The 19,986-nt window shown below is 38.1% G+C and overlaps 3 protein-coding genes and 1 long non-coding RNA gene across 5 annotated transcripts; 1 reads left to right on the top strand and 3 right to left on the bottom strand.

Annotated features, from left to right (window-relative positions):
• Positions 1 to 459: 459 nt before the first annotated feature.
• On the bottom strand, positions 460 to 1,508 carry LOC6643753 (cytosolic Fe-S cluster assembly factor NUBP1 homolog). The gene has a single exon (XM_002067091.3). It carries the CDS (start codon positions 1,442 to 1,444, stop codon positions 512 to 514), a length of 933 nt encoding a protein of 310 aa, XP_002067127.1. The 5' UTR covers positions 1,445 to 1,508; the 3' UTR covers positions 460 to 511.
• Positions 1,509 to 2,553: 1,045 nt separating this feature from the next.
• Positions 2,554 to 3,099, bottom strand: LOC124460189. Its single transcript, XR_006954127.1, has 2 exons — positions 2,757 to 3,099; positions 2,554 to 2,698 (listed from the first exon to the last, which is right to left on the bottom strand). It is a non-coding gene; the product is annotated as an uncharacterized LOC124460189 (long non-coding RNA).
• Positions 3,100 to 3,449: 350 nt separating this feature from the next.
• LOC6643752 (protein hook) lies at positions 3,450 to 6,112 on the top strand. The gene is made up of 6 exons (XM_002067090.4): positions 3,450 to 4,459; positions 4,524 to 5,096; positions 5,160 to 5,278; positions 5,344 to 5,396; positions 5,506 to 5,682; positions 5,735 to 6,112. The coding sequence occupies exons 1-6, from the start codon at positions 3,545 to 3,547 to the stop codon at positions 5,974 to 5,976; spliced, it is 2,079 nt and encodes a 692-aa protein (XP_002067126.2). The 5' UTR covers positions 3,450 to 3,544; the 3' UTR covers positions 5,977 to 6,112.
• A 122-nt stretch (positions 6,113 to 6,234) lies between these two features.
• LOC6643751 (protein hairy) lies at positions 6,235 to 10,551 on the bottom strand. 2 transcript variants are annotated; one of them, XM_002067089.4, is made up of 3 exons: positions 10,158 to 10,551; positions 8,358 to 8,678; positions 6,235 to 8,282 (listed from the first exon to the last, which is right to left on the bottom strand). In XM_002067089.4, the coding sequence occupies exons 1-3, from the start codon at positions 10,204 to 10,206 to the stop codon at positions 7,063 to 7,065; spliced, it is 1,590 nt and encodes a 529-aa protein (XP_002067125.2). In that variant the 5' UTR covers positions 10,207 to 10,551; the 3' UTR covers positions 6,235 to 7,062. The 2 variants fall into 2 exon arrangements, with proteins under 2 accessions (XP_002067125.2, XP_046866774.1); XM_047010818.1 differs by lacking the exon at positions 10,158 to 10,551 and adding an exon at positions 8,830 to 8,868 and having other exon boundaries at positions 6,236 to 8,282.
• Positions 10,552 to 19,986: the final 9,435 nt, after the last annotated feature.

The following is a 19,986-nucleotide window of genomic DNA, read 5'->3' as shown; positions in this document are numbered from 1 at the left end:
CTTCCAAAATATCTGCTAGGATTGGTTTTGCATTTGAGCCAAGTGCATGGTCAGGAATGACGTTTTTATATTTATTTATTTTAATCTTAAATTTTATTAAATTGTTGTATTTAATGATTTAAAGTTAAATTCCCTTAAAGAAAAAAATTATTTGTTTATATTCTTGAATCAAATCAAAATTCATTTAAAAAAAATGAAATAAAACACGGCTGCCCATCCACTAATTTGAATCCTGGCTGCCCTCTTGCATTGAGCCAAATGGACGGGCATGGCTATATGAACCCGCCTTCTGCTGTTCAAGATAATATCGGTGGGAAACTCCTCACCAAGAGAGCCATACGCCTTTTTGAAGAGTATAAAAATGTCTATCGTTCTATTATGGAACGAACATGTTGGGAAAAGAGCAGTTATTAAAAATTAAATTAAATTTTAATGGGAAAGAATGTACAAAGGAAACCATTGATTGCATTCAATGCATTTATTTTTTGTTTTACTTTTATGCAAACTTATTCTAATTAAAGCTATCCATGATCCGTGTGCATATTGCAGCTAGAGCTTCCGTTGTTGGATTTTTCATTGCCGTTATATCCTCTCCAGAATCACAGGCCTTGGCGATGAGCGGATCTAAGGGCAGGGAGCCCAAAAGTGGCACTTCCATTTCGGTACACATTGCCGCTGCACCGCCAGTTTTGGCAGGAAAGATTTCTGAGCTATTACCGCAATGGCCGCACCGAAAACTGCTCATATTTTCCACAACACCGACTATGGGAATGCCCTGCTTCTTGCAAAAGTTGATTTCTTTTCGCACATCTAACAATGCCACCTCTTGTGGTGTTGTCACAATTATGGCACGCACCGAATTGGGTATTTCGTCATTCTTTAGATATGAAACCACCGACAAATGCTCATCCGAGGTGCCTGGTGGTGTGTCCAAAAGCAACAGATCTAAGTTACCCCAATCAACTTCGCTTAAAAACTGGCGAATCATTCCATTCTTTTTGGGGCCACGCCATATAATGGCATCGTCAACAGAACCTAAAAGAAATCCAATAGACATCAGACAGACATTATCATCAATTCCAACCGGTGACCAGCCAGAGCCTGACTGATGGACATTCTCGCCAACTGCTCCCAGAAGTCGGGGCTGTGATGGACCACAAATGTCAATATCCAGAACACCAAAATTATTATCCGGACAACTTCGGGCCAGATAACGGGTCAATAGTGTGGTCACTGTGCTTTTGCCCACGCCTCCCTTGCCGGAGAGTATCAGTAATTTGTGTTTAACGTCCTTTAGAGCAGCGGCCACTAAAGCTTTGCCGGGATCCTCAAGTTTTTTATTTGGATCACTGCAAATACTTTGATTGGGGCAACCGGCACAGGCGCTAACTCGCCCAGCCTGTTCACTCTCTACGCCAGGACAATGTTCAGGTGGTGCTTCCATAGCTGATTAAATATTACGATTGTGAAATATTCGACAGAGCAGCTGATAAATGGAACGGAGATGCCAACTTGTTGTAATTCTTGCAAATTATTTATAGAGATGAAATCGTGAGCGAGGACGCATCTAGAAAATAAAACACATTCCTGACGTTTTGATTTTTGGAAATTAGTTTTAATTTTCTCTGCTCGTAAAAGGAAAGGAAAAATTTTGCTAAGGGAAAATTTTGTTTTCCGTAAATGTGATCATCTTAGCTTTGGTCATTTTTTGCCTGGCCAAATAATTATGATGGTTTTTCTAAATTCTTCAATATTACAGATAGGCCTATGAACTCTTCTTAGAAGTTGTAGATCTAGCAAAACTAAGACAAACTGGATATTAAAAATATTCAAACCCTTTTTTCCCATTAACGACTATAGAGATTCCAAGATTAACAAAAAAAAAAGCTTGCAATGATATGCAAACATCGGCGCGTCTGAAGTTAACCCCGGCCCTCTGGGTATTATTATTATTATCAGTACCTGGTATTTGAACCCGGACCCTCGTTCTTCAATTGCCTAATTGACTAGGCCACTTATTGTTAGACAATTCATCCTCCGAGGACTACATGTATCGAACATACTTTTTAATATTCAACTGGGAGATGAATGGTCTTAAATTGGGGTCACAGTGATCACTTTAATCACTATGAAAGGGGCTATTTTCAAAAGTATAAAAAAACTAAGGTTCTTATAAATAAGATTTAAATTTTATTACATTCATAAATGGCGTGCAAAATTAATTTTAATAAATGATTCATTTATACCATATACCACGTGACACGCCTAATTAACTTTTAAAAGTTGAAATTTCTGTAACGGATAAAATTAGCATTACAAAACCAACCATTTTTTTCCGAATTATATTTTTTTTTTGCTTTGTTTTTAAAGCAAACAATACTAAGGACTATTACGTTTTAACCAGGTTATCAACACTTTCTTAACATAATATATAGCTAATGATAGTCGATGCTATCCTTTAATGCATTGTATGGATGCATGCATATAAATCTTTTTTTAGCTGACATCGGCCAAGAATACCACATACCATTCCTTATGTCGATGGTTGCGCAGTGGTCCCCTAACTTATAAGGTTGGTTAGGAGGGGCCCAATTGGAAAATGTTATATTTTCGCCGGTATTCGTCCAATAGTAGTAAAACGGTGTATGCGTTTTCATTCCCAGAGCTGAACCACCAATCTAAAAATCATCACTTGGACCTGGAACAATAACACACTTTTTTTTTAAGGTGCAACAAGGAAAATATATGTTACCTACTTAGGGGTAACTTTTTTAAAAACGATGCCAGAAATGTTTGTTGCCTTGGATTTTGAATTGTGGCCAGTAGAAGGCCATGCCTTTTACATATTCTGTCCGCGTTGAAGAAGTCTCTTTCTAAGTTGGAAATCATATATAGTTTGCTGTACAGAGTGAATATTTTAGGTTCTGCTCCAAAACTGGAATAACACGATACACTAAAAATTGGCAAGCAAATTAGTAGATTTTGGAATAACATTATATGTATGTATGTATTAACTTAAATTTTTTAACTAAATACTTAGAGTTGATCGATGCATGTTATATACTAAATTTCTATTGTGTGAATAATCCGATTTTATGGTATACATATTCGATATTATTGGACTGCTAATAATTAATAGTCAAGCGTAGACAATTCTTCAAGCCTTGAAAACCTTGGGACTTTTTGCAAAGGCCTGACTTTTTTTCGATTTCGTAAATTGGAGATACCAAATACCAAATTATATATTCGTTTAAAATTTCCATAAAACAATATGATCCGGGGCATCCAGAAGTATCTCAGCAGCGGGGGTTTTACTTGTGTGGCCCTGGATGACATCAATTTTTTGGTCCCGTAATTGCGGTCCTTATTGGAATTGGAAAACTCCTAACTCCGCATTCGTTCATCACTATCACGCATTCATCACTATCATTAATCGACTATCGAAAGGTGTTGTTATTTTTACGAAAACAGCTGTGAGAGTTGTGTATCATACTGTTAAAGTTTTTTTGTTTTGTATTTTGCGTTTGGTTCAATTGAATTCGTGATGTCAGAGGCTAAAAGCGAAATGTATTACAGTTTACTGGAGTGGTTCAAGACCCTAAATCTAAGCGCAGCCCACAACAATGCCGAAGAATTGGCTGACGGCCTGGCCCTGGCTCAAGCCTTAAATCAATTTGCAGCCGATTTCTTTACTGATTCGTGGCTGGCCAAGATAAAGGCCAGCGCTGTGGGCAGCAATTGGCGCTTACGAATGAGCAATCTGAAAAAAGTTACCCAGTCGCTGTATGACTATTACAGCGAGGTTATGAATTACACTCTAAGTGATTTTGTGAGGCCTGATCTTCAGCTTATAGCCGAAAAATGCGATCAGGTGGAGCTAGAACGTTTGCTACAGCTAGTGCTGGGCTGTGCTGTAAACTGTGCCAAAAAGCAGTCCTACATTACGGAAATCATGGGCCTAGAGGAGGAGCTACAGGCGAATATAATGCGGGCTCTTCAAGAGTTGGAGTCCACTGGACTGGTGGCCGGTGAGAGGAGCCCAAGTAGCAGCGCTAGTGGTGGTGCTGGGAGTGGGGGAGCGGTCAATTCGTTATCCCGTAACTCCCTTAGTGTCAAGGCTTTGCAAGAGGAACGTGATGCAATGGCTCAGAAATGTTTTGAAACCGAGAAGAAAATGCTATTGCTTCTTGATGAGAAAACTAATCTGCAGCAGGAATTGCAAAAAATTCAGCAAGAGTTTGCTCGATTGGAAATTAATACGACGGCCATTGGAGACGATGGCGTTAGCCTAGGACCCGTTCAGGCCGGATCGGTTCGCTTTAACGAGATGCGACGTCAATTAGATCTCTTAAAGGAGGAACTGCTGCAATCGGAGGGAGCACGCGAAGATCTAAAACTGAAAGCCGTGCAACAGGAATCCGATCTAGTGCACATGCAGCAGCGCATTGATGAACTTTTAGTATGTTATTATGGATTATAGAGATTTATTTCATTTTAAGATCTGTTATTGTTTGCCTCTGTAGAAAAGCTCTGCTGAAGTGACCACGCTCAAGGACGAAGTGGACGTCTTGCGTGAATCGAATGATAAACTGAAAATCTGTGAAGCTCAATTGGATACCTATAAAAAGAAATTGGAGGACTACAATGACTTAAAGAAGCAAATAAAAATCCTAGAAGAACGCAGCGCAGACTATGTCCAGCAGAATGCCCAATTCGAGGACGATGCCAAGCGATATGCCAATACAAAGGGACAAATTGAACTTTTTAAAAAAGAAATCCAAGATTTGCATTCCAAGCTTGATATAGAGAGTGGTAAAAATGTCAAATTAGAGTTTGACAACAAGAATCTGGAGAGCAAGAATCTAGCACTGCAGAGGGCAAAGGAAAGTTTAGTCAAGGAACGCGATAATCTACGTGAAACAGTTGATGAGCTTAAATGTGGGCATTTGACAAACAATTCTGGTTTAACAGGCTGCGTCGAAGGTACAACCATGTCAAGGGAATTACAACCGACAGCCATGATGGACAAAATTCAACGACTCGAGGCAGAAAATAAAGCACTGCGTGAGGGTCAGGGCGGCCAGACAGCCTTAGCAGTGAGTTGGCAGCCACTTAATTGTGGATTAAGTTTATAATTAATTGAGATTATGTTGTTACAGCAACTTTTGGATGATGCCAACAAACGATGTGAACATTTACGCGATCAATTGAAGTCAGCGAACGAACGTATACTTTCCCTATCACATGCATCGCAAAGTGATGATCCCATTCTAAAAGAGTAAAATATTAATCATCTACAGTTTTTTTACGAGGACTCGTTTATTTAAAGCTATTCTCTTTCAGAAATGAATTTGCCAAACAAATCAAACAACTAATGGAACTGAATGAACAAAAGAGTAAGTTCCAAAATTATAATTCAAATTTAATTTTACTTAACTTCTCCAAAATTTCTACAAAATATGCATAATTTTTAATCATTTACATTAACAAATTTATTATTAATAGCACTCCAACTAGAAGAAGCTGTTACACAAAATGCATCATATCAGAGCAAAGTCATACAATTGGAAACCAGTCTATCATCACGTGAGCAAGAAATTCTGGCCTGCGATGCCAAGTATCGTAAATGTGTGCAAAAAGCCAAGGAGATAATAAAAAACATTGATCCGCATATAGCAAATGGTATGATAAATATATCTAATAAACAAAATAAAATAACAACAAAATTTTGCAGCCATTGATGCCAGCGCTTTGGAAAAAAATATGGTTGATGTTGTCGATGAGGAATCCAAACCCAAAATGAGTGTAATGGAAGAGCAATTGATGACGACGGCGTTCTATAGATTGGGTGTTAATGCTCAACGTGATGCTGTTGATTCTAAATTGGCTATACTGATGGGTTCGGGACAAACATTTCTGGCACGTCAAAGACAATCGGCGCCGCGTAAATCACTAAGTGCAATGAAATCAAAGTAAAAACCAATTCTCACAATCGAAAGTCGATAAAGAATAGAAAACAAAATTGATATTTTATCAATTGACACAATAATTTATTCGTTATATGCAATTAAACATGTATTATTTATAAGACAAATATACATATATCATTATATGTACATGTGAGTAATATAAACACTTTTTACCAAAATAAATTTAAAATTTCAGTTAATTAAATTAAATAATTATTTTGTTAAAAAAAATTATAAAAAAATATGTTGGTAAAACAAAGTCTTAGAATTGAAATGATTGAAGTAATCTTAATTAGTGAAATTGTTTCCTTTTCTTTGATATTTAAAGATCACTTCTTATTGTAAAGACTTCTTTGGTACCCAGTAGTATCAACCTATATAATGATACTCCACATATGTAGACACAAATCAGATACAAAATATTTAACATTTTTTTTTTTTTTAGTTTGGAATTTAATTCATACACATTTAACGCAGAGTTTTGTTCATGTTAGCGGGGAAAATTGTGGGGAAACGTGGGGAGATGTACAATGTCTTAGTCTTAGACAATAAATACAAATTAAATACTCTTATAATTCTAACAAAGCTAACAATTGCATTGCTTGCTGTGCTTCCATATGAACATAAGGATTGGGATTAGGATTTTAATATACCTATATATAAAAAAGTATTGCATAGGTTTTGGGGTTTTTAACTGATACCAACATTTAACATCTGACGCAGCAAATAATGCATTTGTTAGCCAGAAATTCTACCACATATAAGTACATACATATACAAATTTATTGATAAGAGTCTCTTAGGCCTTGGCACAAAATGGAAAATGCATTATAGAGAGAATTTTCCGATATTCGAATCTATATTCGATACCGAATTGTAGTCTCTAAAAAGATTTTTTTTTAAATTTATTTATTAACTTTTTTTTTCGAGGGTTTGTGTTTTGAGAATAGCGCCGGGTTTTTTCTTAGTAGACGATCAATTATAACAATTAAATATATAGTATTATACACACAAAAAACAGTTCCATCTGGCTGCCAGTTATGATGGAGTGTTTTGGGATCATTGAGGCTTACCAATAAATCTTGGCCCAGCTTTACCATGGCCGCCACATGCTCTCATCTTGGCCGACTCCGGCTGCCTGGGCTTGAGCCAGGTACTGATACTCCTCCTCCGCTTGGCGTTGGCGCAACGCCTGTCGTGCTGCACTGCTCGTCTGGGGTCTTGGCGAGGCCTCTATAATCTCATTCTCGTTTGAGCCAATGCCGCTCTCGGAGCGGGGTGATGACTGTTGTGTGGCCATGGCTGCCGTTACGGACTTCAATTCAGAGACAGAAACTCCCGAACTGGCCACCGATGCGGGACGCTCTGTCTGCTGGACAACTGTGGCAAGACCGCCAGCTCCTGCCGATGCAGCCACTGCCATACTGTTTGCATAGGCAGCGGCCGCTGCGGCTGCTACATGTGCTGCCTCCAGACCGCCGGGAAAATTGGGGCTTAGTTTGCCTGCCAAATGGGGTTGGACACGCTGCAACTCTATCAGACGCTCAAAATCTGTACGTGTGGCAATTGGATCGACCAGTGGTTGGGCACTAAGGCCAAGAGCCGCTGCCAATTGGACGTAGTGTGGCGGCAGCACCAAAACACCATTAGATCCATCCGTTTGACTTTGGACCTTAAGCTGTTGCTTATATTGTTCCAGGACATTGGCACACAATTTACTCCGATCATCCTCATAGGCAAGATCGGAAGCAACAGCAGCAGTAGCTGTAGGAGCAGTCGTAGTGGTTGGTATGGCCACAGGTGGTGATTGCGGTGGATTGTGTGCTTGTGTTTGTATGGTCTGCTGGCCACGATTGTTGTTCTCATCCTGCGGGGCTGGTGTTGTGGAGGGTAGCACACATTGGTCAGTATTGACAGTGCTAACTACTCCACCGGGACCAATAAGTTTAAGGCCTTTACTATAGTCCAAGGGATTGGAATCTTGACTACTGTAATCCAGTGAATGCTCATCCTGTTGTGTTCCCTTTCCTTTTGGTACTGGCAACTGAACTGAAACTTGGGCAGAGCTGGAATTGTTCATGTCATAGCAACTACTACTGCTGGGACTATCTGCAAAATTTGCCGTATTTGTGTGCGGGCAAATTTCCACATCGATTTCGGCTATACACTGATCCAAATGCCTTAGCAGACGTGCCTTGGACCCTGGCTCGGACAACGTTGGCATATTACCCAACGGTGGTGGCTCTGGTGTGGCTAAATAACGTGCTACTTCACGTGCACAATCCGTATATCCGGCTCGATATTTATTTACGCCTGTGACACAGAAATAACAAAAATGTGAAAAGTTAGGTACAAAGTTTCCAAATCTCTCATTATGTGACAACTTACTTGGATCATCGAGATTTCGATGCCGTTGAAAATGTCGTACGGTCAACTCTAAGATATCGGCCTTCTCCAATTTTGTATGCTTGGCCTGGCCATCGCCATTTTTGGCATTCTGATTCTTGGTCGATTCCAAAATGAGAGCCTTCAGTATGGCCAGGCTTTGATTGATGCGTGCACGTCTGCGTTTCTCCATGAGTGGTTTATTTGTACGTTTGCTGATGTCCTGCGATGATGAGGTTACATTTTGTGTGGAGCTCACCAGGCCAATGGATTTTATGCCATTACCGCTGCCATTGGTCGAGCTAGAGGCAGTAAATCCGATGCCTAATTAAAAAGAGAGTAATATCAATTAATTAATTATTGTATATTATCAGTAAGTATTTTATTGAAGTAAGATGATTTGAAAATTTTTAAATTGGTGAAAAGTTTTAAATATTTGGAATACTTTTCTTAACTTTCTTGAACTTTATCTTACTTGTAATGCAATAAATTTGAAATTGAAATTGAATGAAAATTGGGCTTAATAGAAAAATGGTAATTTCAGCTACTTCGATTTGCTATAGATGAGCAGTTTGAAACATATTGTGGCCTAGGTGTTTTTACAATTTTGACAACAATTATTATAAACATATATACGTTTAAACAAAAAAACTTTAACTCATTCTAATTCATTTATTTACTATATTTCTAAGAAATGAAACTAATTATGTAAAAAGAAACTAAAGGTGCAAGAATTTTAATAGAGACCTTTCAGATTTATATTCCTTAATTTTTTTATCTTTAAAAACTTATTCAGCCAACTTATTCCAACAGATTTACATATATGTACAATCTAGAGTCACATAATTTATAATAACTTTTATACGATGTTAACAATTTAATTTTAGCTTAATTAAACATATGTGGGTTTTTTTTTCTCTTAATGAAGAAAAATTTCTCAAGGTTATGCAAAAAAATTCTAATTCTAATTCATTTATTTACTATATTTAAAAAAAAAAAATAATAACGGAAATTTTTTTTTTTCGGGAACACAAATTATTTGTTTTTTGACATTTTTAATAGGAAAAGTATTGAAATAAATAATATATCTTGTTATTTGTTGTTAATATTTATAGTACGATTAAATCTAAGAAATATATGCTCAGAAGTTATAGAATCTTAAGTTGAGGCCTGAAAGGAAGTTCAATATTATCAGTGAGTCCAAGTGATTTTCATCCGTATCAGATCTCATTCTTAATTTTGAGCCAAATTAAGTAATTTTAAATCGCTGGCCTTTTAAAATTTTTGCAAGTTTTCTCATTCATTCTTTAAAATATTTTTATATTATTCTTGAATCAATATAATATTAGCAAAAAGATTCAGCCATAGCTCTAAACTATAAAGTATATTTTCAAAATTTAAAACTAACCCAATCGAATTAACTATAGAAAACAATAAGCTTACAAAATTTAATATTGTTATTTAATTAAAAGATATTTTTATAAATTAGCAGCCAACCATTAAATTGATTTAAGAAACCATATGACAGCAATAAAATTGATTTGACTTTTAATCATTTCGATGTTTAAAAAAAAAAAACAAAAATTTCGCAATTAACTGATGCAATAAAATCAACGCAAAGTGTTTTGAGCGAAATGTTTCAAATTTTTGAATCTTCCTCCTCATAGCCCACAAAAGCATGCTACAGTTTTAATATATTCCACTTGTAAGCATCTAACTAAACTATACACTAATTTTTTAGTCTATAGGCTTCATAATTTACAGTTTAATGCTTATGATTAAATTTAGAATGAAATTTTTTACCCGTTGTTGCTTTATTTTTGGTGTAATCCTTATCACGTTTTGCTGTCATTTTGTCATTTTTACGGAATTCACAAGAATTCGTTGCACTTGGAAGGAAAAATTCGCGTACGGCTAAGTTTACTTAATTAGACGATTTCCACACCATTCAATCGCATTGATCTGAAGAAATTACGTCTTTTTTTGTGTGTTTGCTGGTTAAAATTGTTAAAATTTCCGTACCGTGTTAAAACGTCCGTACGGTTCGAGAATGCACAGCTTACTGAAGTAAGCTCACGGTGAACGTAAATATGAAAGCAACTGCGTCTCTTTTAAGTTTAGTTTCCTCCGTTTAGTTGAATTTTTTTCCCCGTAGAGCGCTGCCGCGTCCGAATGCCTTGTGCAAATTTTTCCGACTGAATCGTTTGGCTTGGTTGGTTGCTGCTGCTGCTGCTGCTGCTGCTGCTGCTGCCAGTGGCACGAGCCACAGCCACGAGGCAAAGACAAAGTTGGCGTTCGCCTTCGCCTTTGCCCGTCATCGTCATTGCTATATGGCGCAGCAGCAACCAAAGCAGATTGGAGTCAACCGACAATAAAAACAACAACAGCAACAACAACAACAACTGTGGCAACGGCGGCAACAGCAACGCCTGGCTGACTGCCTGGCACGTTAATGGTGGTTGTGGTAATGGTTGCCACACAGACATCCACACACACACACATGGACGAACACACGCTAAAGCTTAACGACGACTACGAACAACACAACGGAGGCATGTTGCCAGTGGGTGGGTGGGCGTTGGCTGCGGCAAATGTCAGCCAGCCCAAGCGACAAGCCGACATGCCGCCAGTAGGACAGACAGATGGATGGGACGGACAGACGGACGGAAGGGCGGACGGACGGACAGAGAGACGGCGTGACCGACCATGTCTGGCTTTAGCGCGCACACAAAGTTCACACGTACGCGCGCCCCACACATACACACACACACACACACACACACACACACACACAGACAAACACACAGAGAGCACAAGGATAGTCAACAGACCCCCCTGTACACATACTGGCATACAAATCAATTCGTTTAGGCGCGAATGGCATATACCAGAAAACATTTTGTCAAACACATCAAAATGTTTGTAGATTATAAAATTTCCTGAAATAAGGAAAACCTTGGAAAGCCCATTAAAACTAAAAAGAAGAGGTATGTATCCTTTAGTAACCCTTTAAGAATCCTTAAGAAAAATCCCTTGCTTCCAAAACGATTGTGGAGCAAAATCATGTTTTCTATGAAAGGTGCATTACAAGATCTTAAGGATTATTTATAAAGTTTCGAATTCTGCCGAAGGAATCCAAATAAATAGTTTTGAGTAAGTCTTTAACTTGGAATTTCGATTAATGTTTACATAATAAAAATGCTGCAAAAATGTATTGTAAAGAAATCAATTAAATAAAAGAAAGGGCTAAAAAATATATAATTACTAACTATTTGTATAAAATTGCGGAGGGTATAATAAAATTTATCACTGTTTGTCTGTCTGTTTCTCTTTGAACAAACTTTTTAGTTTTGGAGTTATTGGCTTAGAACTTTGTATATAAGCTTCTTTTTTCTAAAATTCTATTCGTTAAAATTGGAATAATCGGGGTACTATAACGTCTAGAGTTCGGACGAACCAAAAATACTTTTGAGTGCTAACTGCTCAGAATAGAGAATAGACATTAAAAAAGTCTTATAACTCAAGTGTAATGGAAACTTTAAATTAATTTTTTTGTTAGAAATTAATTTAAAAAAATTACTTATTTGTTTGTATTTAGTTTATCTTAAGAAATATTCATTATTTCATAGTATTCTTATAGCCATTTTTGAAACTTGGCATTCATCATGGGTCTTGTTATTAACGAAATCTGTTTTAAATTAGACAAACTAAAAAGAGTTTTCTTAACTAAAGCTAAGCCTATTTTGGAATTTAGCAAAAATGTGTTCACAGATTTTTTTCCCTATAACAATAAACTAGATACATAGATTAACTTGAAAATTGTGTTAATAATTTTGTTTACGTAAACGATACTTAATTGAGTGATTTATATTGTTCACTGGGTTAACTGCGTCAATGCCATCAGCAGGCGAGTTAGCCAGCTTTTTGTTGGTGTTGTTATTGTTGTTGTTGTTGCTGCTACTGCGGGTGGTGTTGGTGGCGACGCCGAGGCTGTTGACTTGGAGTTGGAGTTGTGGGTGAATGGTAGATGGTAGAAAGGAAGGAGAAGGCCAGGAGAGACGCGGAATGGTGGTCGTCGTCAGTGACTTTGCCATTCGGCTGCCCGCATCGAAATCATAACACCAACGAGGCAAAACTTCTGCGACACAGCAGCCAGCAAATGGCAAGAGCACGGACACGGTGGATGGAGAACAAGTAGGAACAGCAGTCATGGCAAATAATAAGCCAGGCGACAGGCAAAGGGCGACGGGGATGACTGTGACCGGGCGGCAGGAGGTGGACCAGACACCAGACGAAGGAAGACAACTGTGACAGCAGCAGCAAGGACTATTAGATAAATACGTTGGGTGATGGTGGCTAAAGGAGGTCCACCATCCTGTGTGTGTGTGTAGTCTCTAGTCGGGGCAGGCAGCGGGATCAAGAGCGAGGCGAAATGGCGTAGGTTGGCAGCTATATCATGGCAACAAAGTTGATGCTAGCAAATTGCGGTGGTTGGATCCATGGCAGCCGGCAGACAAAAGGTTAACCAAGTGTAGAAGGACACATTATCGATATACTTAGCACCAGAAGAGAGTTAAGGAATAGAAAAAAAATATTTTGCAATTGAATATTTCAACAAATTTAGAATTTGGAAGGCAATGGACATACACTCAACACTGACCAAGATTATGAAAATATTGGAAAAATTGGAATGCGACGAGAGTCTCTTCTTGTTCACTTGTTCAGGTGCAATCAGAATCAAGCACGTGTGTCTCTCCGATTTCACATTCAAGCGTTATGCATAGGGCCACGACATGCCCAACAACATGCCCACCCACATCAGCCCCCTTTGGGTTTCTTTTTTTTTTTTTTGGCCCAGCTGCCGTCGCGCTGTCAGCCAAATTACTGAGCTGAACGAATGACTTGAATACTGCCATCTGGAATGGTCGGAGAGATTGCTGAGGGGAGGGGAGATGGTGGCACACACATAAATCGTTTATAGCCACACCGAGACCAGACCACAGGGCCAGGGTAGGGCCAGCGGCAGCTTCGTCATCATCATCATGGCCATCGTTGTCGACGGTAAAAAGCACCAGGCATCAGTTTTACTAAGCTCCAACAAATGGCAGCAGCAAAAACAACTAAAATTCTGCTACTGCCAATGTTTCTGGTCGACTTGATGCCACCCACTCAAGCAAACCAAAGCAACCAATGCTATATAACCATCCGCATCTCATTCAGCCGTACAATGCATACAACCGTGTGGCTACAACTCGGGCATTTAATTTTTGCCCTAGCTGAGTATTCAGTATACACTATATTAGGGGTAAAATATACTTTTTTGATCATTGAAAAACATTAGAAAACTTACTAAGGATCCAAATACTTATACTTACTAAAAACCAAATAAATTATTAATTCAATTCGATGACTTTCCAAATATGTAATTGTTTGATTATTTCATATACAAAAAGTTCTAAAACTAATCCTTCATTTCGTTCATTACTAGACTGTTTTTGGCTCAGTTGCTTATGGTGTTAATTTGAGCAAGGTTTCTGAGTTTCAGACCCAAGTCCAATCCGCCGACTCGGGATCAGGGACAGTCCCGGACAGCTGTGCGAGGTCGTGGCTATCTATTCCAACAACAACATAAGCAAAAAAGGTATTGGTGGCAAAACAGAAATGAAAATCAAACTGCAAAACAAAACAACAACTGAGGAGAAAAACAAAAAAAAAAAGAAAAAACAAGAAAAACAAAAAAACAAACGGCACAGACCTTACCAAGAAAAACCCCACAGGAAAAGCTTCGGAAGTGCGCTCACTACCGCAACGAAAATGGGTGGCATAGGCAAAATGGCAGGAGAAATAGAATGGCAGGTTGTGTGTGTGTGTGTGTGTGTGTGTTTGTTGCCAACTAGCGACGTGCGGTCGAGGGAGTGGCCCGACACGACCTGCTTCAGCTCCTATGGCTCTATGGGCACCAACTCTAACTCCAGCTCCTGACGGTTGTCGGCTAAAGAGAGAAAAATGACTAAATCAAAGGAAGTGCGCCACACTGTGCGGTGTAAAAGCACGTACAATACACATGCCATCGTCTGCCTCCTTCCTCCCACTTGCCATTGCCACTGACAGTGCCGGAGTGTGTTTCAACGTCTGTGTATATGTTTATGGGTGTGTGTGTGTCTGTGTGATTGTGTGTGTGGATCGTTCCGTTGCATGCAGCTCTGTGTGTCCTGGCGCGTGCTACGTAGACCGACAGCATAGTGGCATGTACACCCCACAAAAATAGACTAAACGAATTTGGTTTGACATCAGTAAAGGATAAAAAAAATATATATATACATATATATAAACTTAGTTAAGGATCAGGCAATAAGAAGAAAACATAGTTTCATAAGCATAGTTAGCAAGCTTTAAATGTTTTTAAATGTACCTTTTGTACTATAAAGTCAAAAGAAAACGTTGAAAAACTAATTAAAACATATTTTTGATGACTTTTGACTTTTCCTTTGTTTCTTTGTAGAGCCTCTAAAATGTTCGTCTATAAACTTTGACCTTCGGAAAAAGCGACTAATTTAAAAATCACAACTATACTCGTTTTTCGAATGCATATCAAAAATTTCAATAGATGTTTTGTTCCAAACATAATGCTACCCTGGCATCCTACTTCCATATAATCCATCCGACATTTGTAAAGATTCCAATAAACTTCTCTTTAATTTCTTCCCATCTTTCATAAACTATATACAAGTGATTTGGTTTAATTCTAACTAGGAACTAAATTTAACTCCTGAGAATATATTAGTGAATTATAAGTGTATAGTCTTATAGTTTTTCGAATGAACTTTCTGGCTTATTTTATCTCCCATTTCACCATTTCATTTATTCATTTTGTCTCTCTGGATTTTTTTTACAAATTTTTTCGTTACTATTTGTCGGGTGGGTGCCACATGGAGCACAAAACGTTGCCGAGTCAGAGTCTGAGACCCGCAATGTGGCAGAGGGCAAACAGAAGCAGTGGTGTGAAAAAAATTGAAATTTGCGTGAGTGCTCCAACTGTGGCAAAGGCAAGCCTCGTAGCGCTTGGCTGCCTTCCAATCCTTCCTCCATATCTCTTTCTCTCTCTGTATGTGTGGGTCTTTGTGTGTGTGTGTGTGTGTGTGTGTGGGCGTCGTTTGCACTTCAATGCTAATGTTGGCTTGGCAGCGACGTCGTCTGTCGTCGACATTTTGTGTTCAGAGGCAGGACCAGGGCGCGTGTCGCTTGTTCGTTTTGGGGCATTTTTCGGTAACTTGGTGAATGGAAAGGGGGCATTGAGGGGAGCGAAAAGGCAGGAAGAACTGGATTCGTTGAGTGGGTCGGTTGAGTTGCTTGTTGTTGGGTGCTTGTCAACAATGGGCCCGCTACTGCTGCTACTGCTGCTTCTGCTGCACAGTTGGCAAGTAACTTGAGTGCCATGGCCCGCAAAAGTAGGCAACGTATTTTTTGCCATGCTTTTTTTATACTTTTTGCCTTTTTCACTTTTTGTGCTGCAATTCCTGAAATTACTGCAACTTGGGGGAATAGTTGAGAATTTTTTGGCATGACTATATTTAGTTGCAAATTGCAATGATTAAAGCTCTCCAGGTTTTATCTAACAGACTGAATTTTGCAACCAATGTGAATTATGGCTTTAAAAAAAAAAGGTTGGATAACCATTTTTTTTATCCCCAAACTGTGTAAATTGTGTAATGACGACAAGTGGCAAAAGTTTTTTGCTCTGGCTTTCGTCCTTTTTCGTGTACGTGTGTTTGTGTGTGTCGGTGTGTGTGGGTGTGTGTGTTTGTGAATCATGTTTTTAAATGCTGACTGCGTTGCCATTTGACGCCTGCTGCGTCCTCGTCGACTTTTCTCCCCTTTTGCGCGTCAATGACTTCAGCCGCCTGCGGCTCTCCCCCTTTCTCTCTCTCATTCTGTCTCCCCCACATGTCAAGAGCTACCCATTCTCTACCTTTCCACAGATGACCCACCAGCCACATTTCTCATATACAACTTTTGCCGCATTAAATTTAACGCAGAAAGCACGCGCCGGTGCTGGCGGCATCGAGCCAAAGCCAAAGCCAAAAACGAAAGCCATGCCCGAAAAAAGTCTGCTGGGGCCGCGCACTTTTGGGTTTTTGGGACCAAAGTGCGGACTAAAGTCGTTGTCTGACACCCGGACCCAGCAAATCCGATCCCCCCCTCGTCAGCCAACGGCCCCGCCCGTCTACCTTTCAACTTTGGAATAAGCGTGACCTGACGCTTGAAATGCTTTTTCCGTTGCTGCCTACGCATTGGGGATCGGAGGATTGGCAATGGGGTGCTGAGTTTGAGTTGGAGTTGATGGGCGCCAGTGGCTCGTCAGTCATCAAGGCTGTTTTGTGGTCGTTGTTTGCTTGAATTGGTGTGGGGAAATTGTGGGGTCTACTTGCTGTCTGCTGCCTGTGGGTAAATACATACATAAGTATGTATGAGTGCGGGTGTGCGAATGCGTGTGTGTCTGTGTGTATGTGTCTGGATTAAATGTGCATGTATTTGTATTCGTCGTAGCAACCTAAAAAGGTATAACTGACGAGCAAAAGAAATATTTTATGGTTTCACTCTTCGCACTTCGACGTCCCGCTCTTTGTCCACACACACACACACACATTCACCTTTACTCTAGTGTTTTTATTTTCGTTTTCCCCGCTTATCCATATTGATTCTACGGTTTGTGCAACCTTGTGTTGGTATCAGCAAGTGGACTTAAATACAAATTTCAGACATCAAAGTATAAATTATTGTACAACCCACTTACTATGCATAAATATAACTAAATAACATCAACTGCTATTAGTTATAGAAAAAAAAATGTTTAAATAATCTATTTAGTTGATATCGAATGATCCGTTTCTAATGAATATCCACAAATTGTTAGTTACTTCTCAAAAACTCGGGACTTCTTATGAATTCACTTAATAGTTCGGATTAAGCACAGAGTGAATTATCACCTGTTCCTGTCTATGGGGAACGATTGCGATATACCCATGAACTATTATATATTTGTTTGACTCAAACACGCAATTTCGAAACGTCGTAGTCCCAAGATGAATATCATAAAGGATCTGCCTTTGCATGGAGAACCAATAAACTGGTTAAAAGTTTAGGATTCGTTATTCTCACAACTCGTTGGAAACTCAATCTTTTTAAGTTCAAGTCCCAACTTAGTTGGCGGTTTCCTACGAAGAAGCTATACTGAAAGGTTGTGTGTTCCATCAAGATTATTAAATTTTTCTTTTCCAGTTTGGAGTAACTCAAGTACTTTAGAAAACTCTCCACATAGTAAAATAGATATGTGTCTGTATATATATTCAAGATTCTCTAGGTATGTAGAAACTTGGTTAGTAAATTTAATGATTTCTTTCTTTTTAAATAATAAATAAAAAAGGGCACCAAATAATTTAGTGTTTTAAAAAGTCAACAAAAGTCAAAAACTCCAAGTTCAGAAAAAAAAATCATACATTTTTATTCAAATGATATATAGATAAAGATAACAAACAAAATTGAATTAATAAGTTTTATTATAAGGATTAATATTTACAAGGATATCTAAGAAGCAAAGCTTTACTCCTGTTTATTTGGGGATGTCCTGCTAATATGTAGTATATAGTATTTCTTAGTTTTATCCCCTTACATCATGTAAGTAATTTTTGACCAATCTCGAATTGTCTCTTTTTCCGTTGCTATGTTCGTTTTTCATCTATGATCGCTGCTTATTCGTTGGTCCTAGCTTAGAGAAATTGTCAATTTGCTTTACAAATATAGAAGATAAATGATCACATAAGATTTAAGACATAAACAAATTGATCAAAAAGACTTAATCTCAGGACTCGAAAAAGAAAATTGGTTTCTGCTAAATAAAATTGAATTATAGGTCCTTGTTTATAATACTCTTTTTTTCTGACTACACGGTTTATCATAATTTATTATTTAGAGATTTTTATAATTTAAAATCTTGTCAGCTAAGTCTAATTGTTTCCAAACAATAAAATGAGAGTGATTCGCAAAAGATGTCCCCATCTCTATAAAACAGAATCATTGGAATTACAATGAAGTTCAATCTCAGTGCATTGCCATCCCTTATAAATGAAGCCTTAGGAATCAACTATATTAGATACATTTTGGTTTCACAGGCTATAAAACACATTTGTTACAGCTTAAGTTGCTAAAACGGGAAATGCATTGGTCTACAACTTAAAGTTTGCCTTCAATTCGAGCACAAATCTGCAAACAGTCGCACATCCTGTGGTTGGAATGGCGGGTGACGCAGATGGCGATGAAGGAGGAGGCGGAGACGCCGTTTCGTCCTTCTTCTTTTGCCATTAATTGGTGGCGTGTTAGGAAGTTAAGCTCTTGCTGCTTTCTGCTCCTGTTGGCATTACGCCTGGAGCAAGATAAAGAGATGGAGATGGAGTGGCAAGCCTGGCGAGTGTAATACATTGGCAAACAAACACACAAGCACACACACACACACACACACACACACAGAGTCAAACTCACGCACAAACAACTGGCAAACAGCACGCTAAATGTACATTCAGCTGTCTGCCGCTGACGCCACTTAAATACATGCGCATACAAAATACAACGAAAGCAACAACAACAACAACAACTACAACGGCATTGGCAGCGGATGCACAGTGTCACAAAATACAGACAAATTTTTACAAGAAGACGATTATTTGCTCTCTAATGTATGCTATAGACAGGCGAAAAATTAAATTCGTGTCTATAATAAATAAACAACTATTGTAAAGTTTTTAAAATGCATTGTCAATTGTCATCGACATTGTTTATAGAGTATATCAATACCTAAAAGATATTTAAAAGTTTTTTTTGTTCTTATAATAATAATAACACAGGCCGACATTTTTGAGGTCATAAAAAAGTGTTTTAAGTTCAATAGCTCTCTTATAGTAATTTGGGGATGCTAATCACGGCCCTGCACTTAGTTTTTCTCCATCACGTCAGGAGTTGGAAAAAAATATGCGTTGGAATTATTCCAAATGACCTCATTTGCAATATTGCAATATAAACAAATTATTATACAAAAACATTATTATTTTAACCTATTAATATATAAGGCATGATTTAAAAGCAATTTACAAAATATCAAAGAAGTGTTTCTTTGTTATAATGTATAATACATGTCTTACACTTTGGATATAGTTGTAGAATGAGTAAAATTTGAACCATAATGTATGCTATAGGAATTCGAAGAGCTTCGCTTTTTAATTTTAAAGAATTATTGGAATGCATCTAGCAAATTGTTTCTTCGTAATCTTTCCAAACAAGAGCTGGTTTTCTTAAACAGGATATTCTAAAATTTGTTAAAAATTAAAAAAAAAAACAATTTTTAACTTTCTATAGTATACTTTTTGATGCCTAATTTTCAACACCAGATCCCCTGATTTTACAAAATCTGGATATTAAAAAAAAAACGAATTTGTAAGGAAAATCTCTTAAGTTAATTTCACCAAAAATCATGTCGGCCTGTGTAATAAATACATTAAAAATCTTATACCAAACTTAGTTCTTAATGAAGTGATACGACTTCTCTGAAAAAGTACTTCAGTACAAGAGACTGTCATTGCTT

This window comes from Drosophila willistoni (genome assembly GCF_018902025.1).
Source record: "Drosophila willistoni isolate 14030-0811.24 chromosome 2R unlocalized genomic scaffold, UCI_dwil_1.1 Seg167, whole genome shotgun sequence".
Taxonomy (NCBI): Eukaryota; Metazoa; Arthropoda; class Insecta; order Diptera; family Drosophilidae; genus Drosophila; species Drosophila willistoni.
The sequence above is the reverse complement of the archived record's forward strand: the minus strand, read 5'-3'. Positions and strand labels throughout refer to the sequence as shown.

Excerpts from the sequence above, each read along its gene's own strand:
- LOC6643753 (XM_002067091.3), bottom strand. The coding sequence starts at position 1,444 with ATGGAAGCACCACCTGAACATTGTCCTGGCGTAGAGAGTGAACAGGCT.
- LOC6643752 (XM_002067090.4), top strand. The coding sequence starts at position 3,545 with ATGTCAGAGGCTAAAAGCGAAATGTATTACAGTTTACTGGAGTGGTTC. Across the intron at positions 5,397-5,505 it reads GGAACTGAATGAACAAAAGA|CACTCCAACTAGAAGAAGCT; the intron begins GTAAGTTCCAAA and ends TATTATTAATAG. Across the intron at positions 5,683-5,734 it reads TGATCCGCATATAGCAAATG|CCATTGATGCCAGCGCTTTG; the intron begins GTATGATAAATA and ends AAAATTTTGCAG.
- LOC6643751 (XM_002067089.4), bottom strand. The coding sequence starts at position 10,206 with ATGACAGCAAAACGTGATAAGGATTACACCAAAAATAAAGCAACAACG. Across the intron at positions 8,679-10,157 it reads CAAAAATAAAGCAACAACGG|GCATCGGATTTACTGCCTCT; the intron begins GTAAAAAATTTC and ends CTTTTTAATTAG. Across the intron at positions 8,283-8,357 it reads TCGAAATCTCGATGATCCAA|GCGTAAATAAATATCGAGCC; the intron begins GTAAGTTGTCAC and ends TCTGTGTCACAG.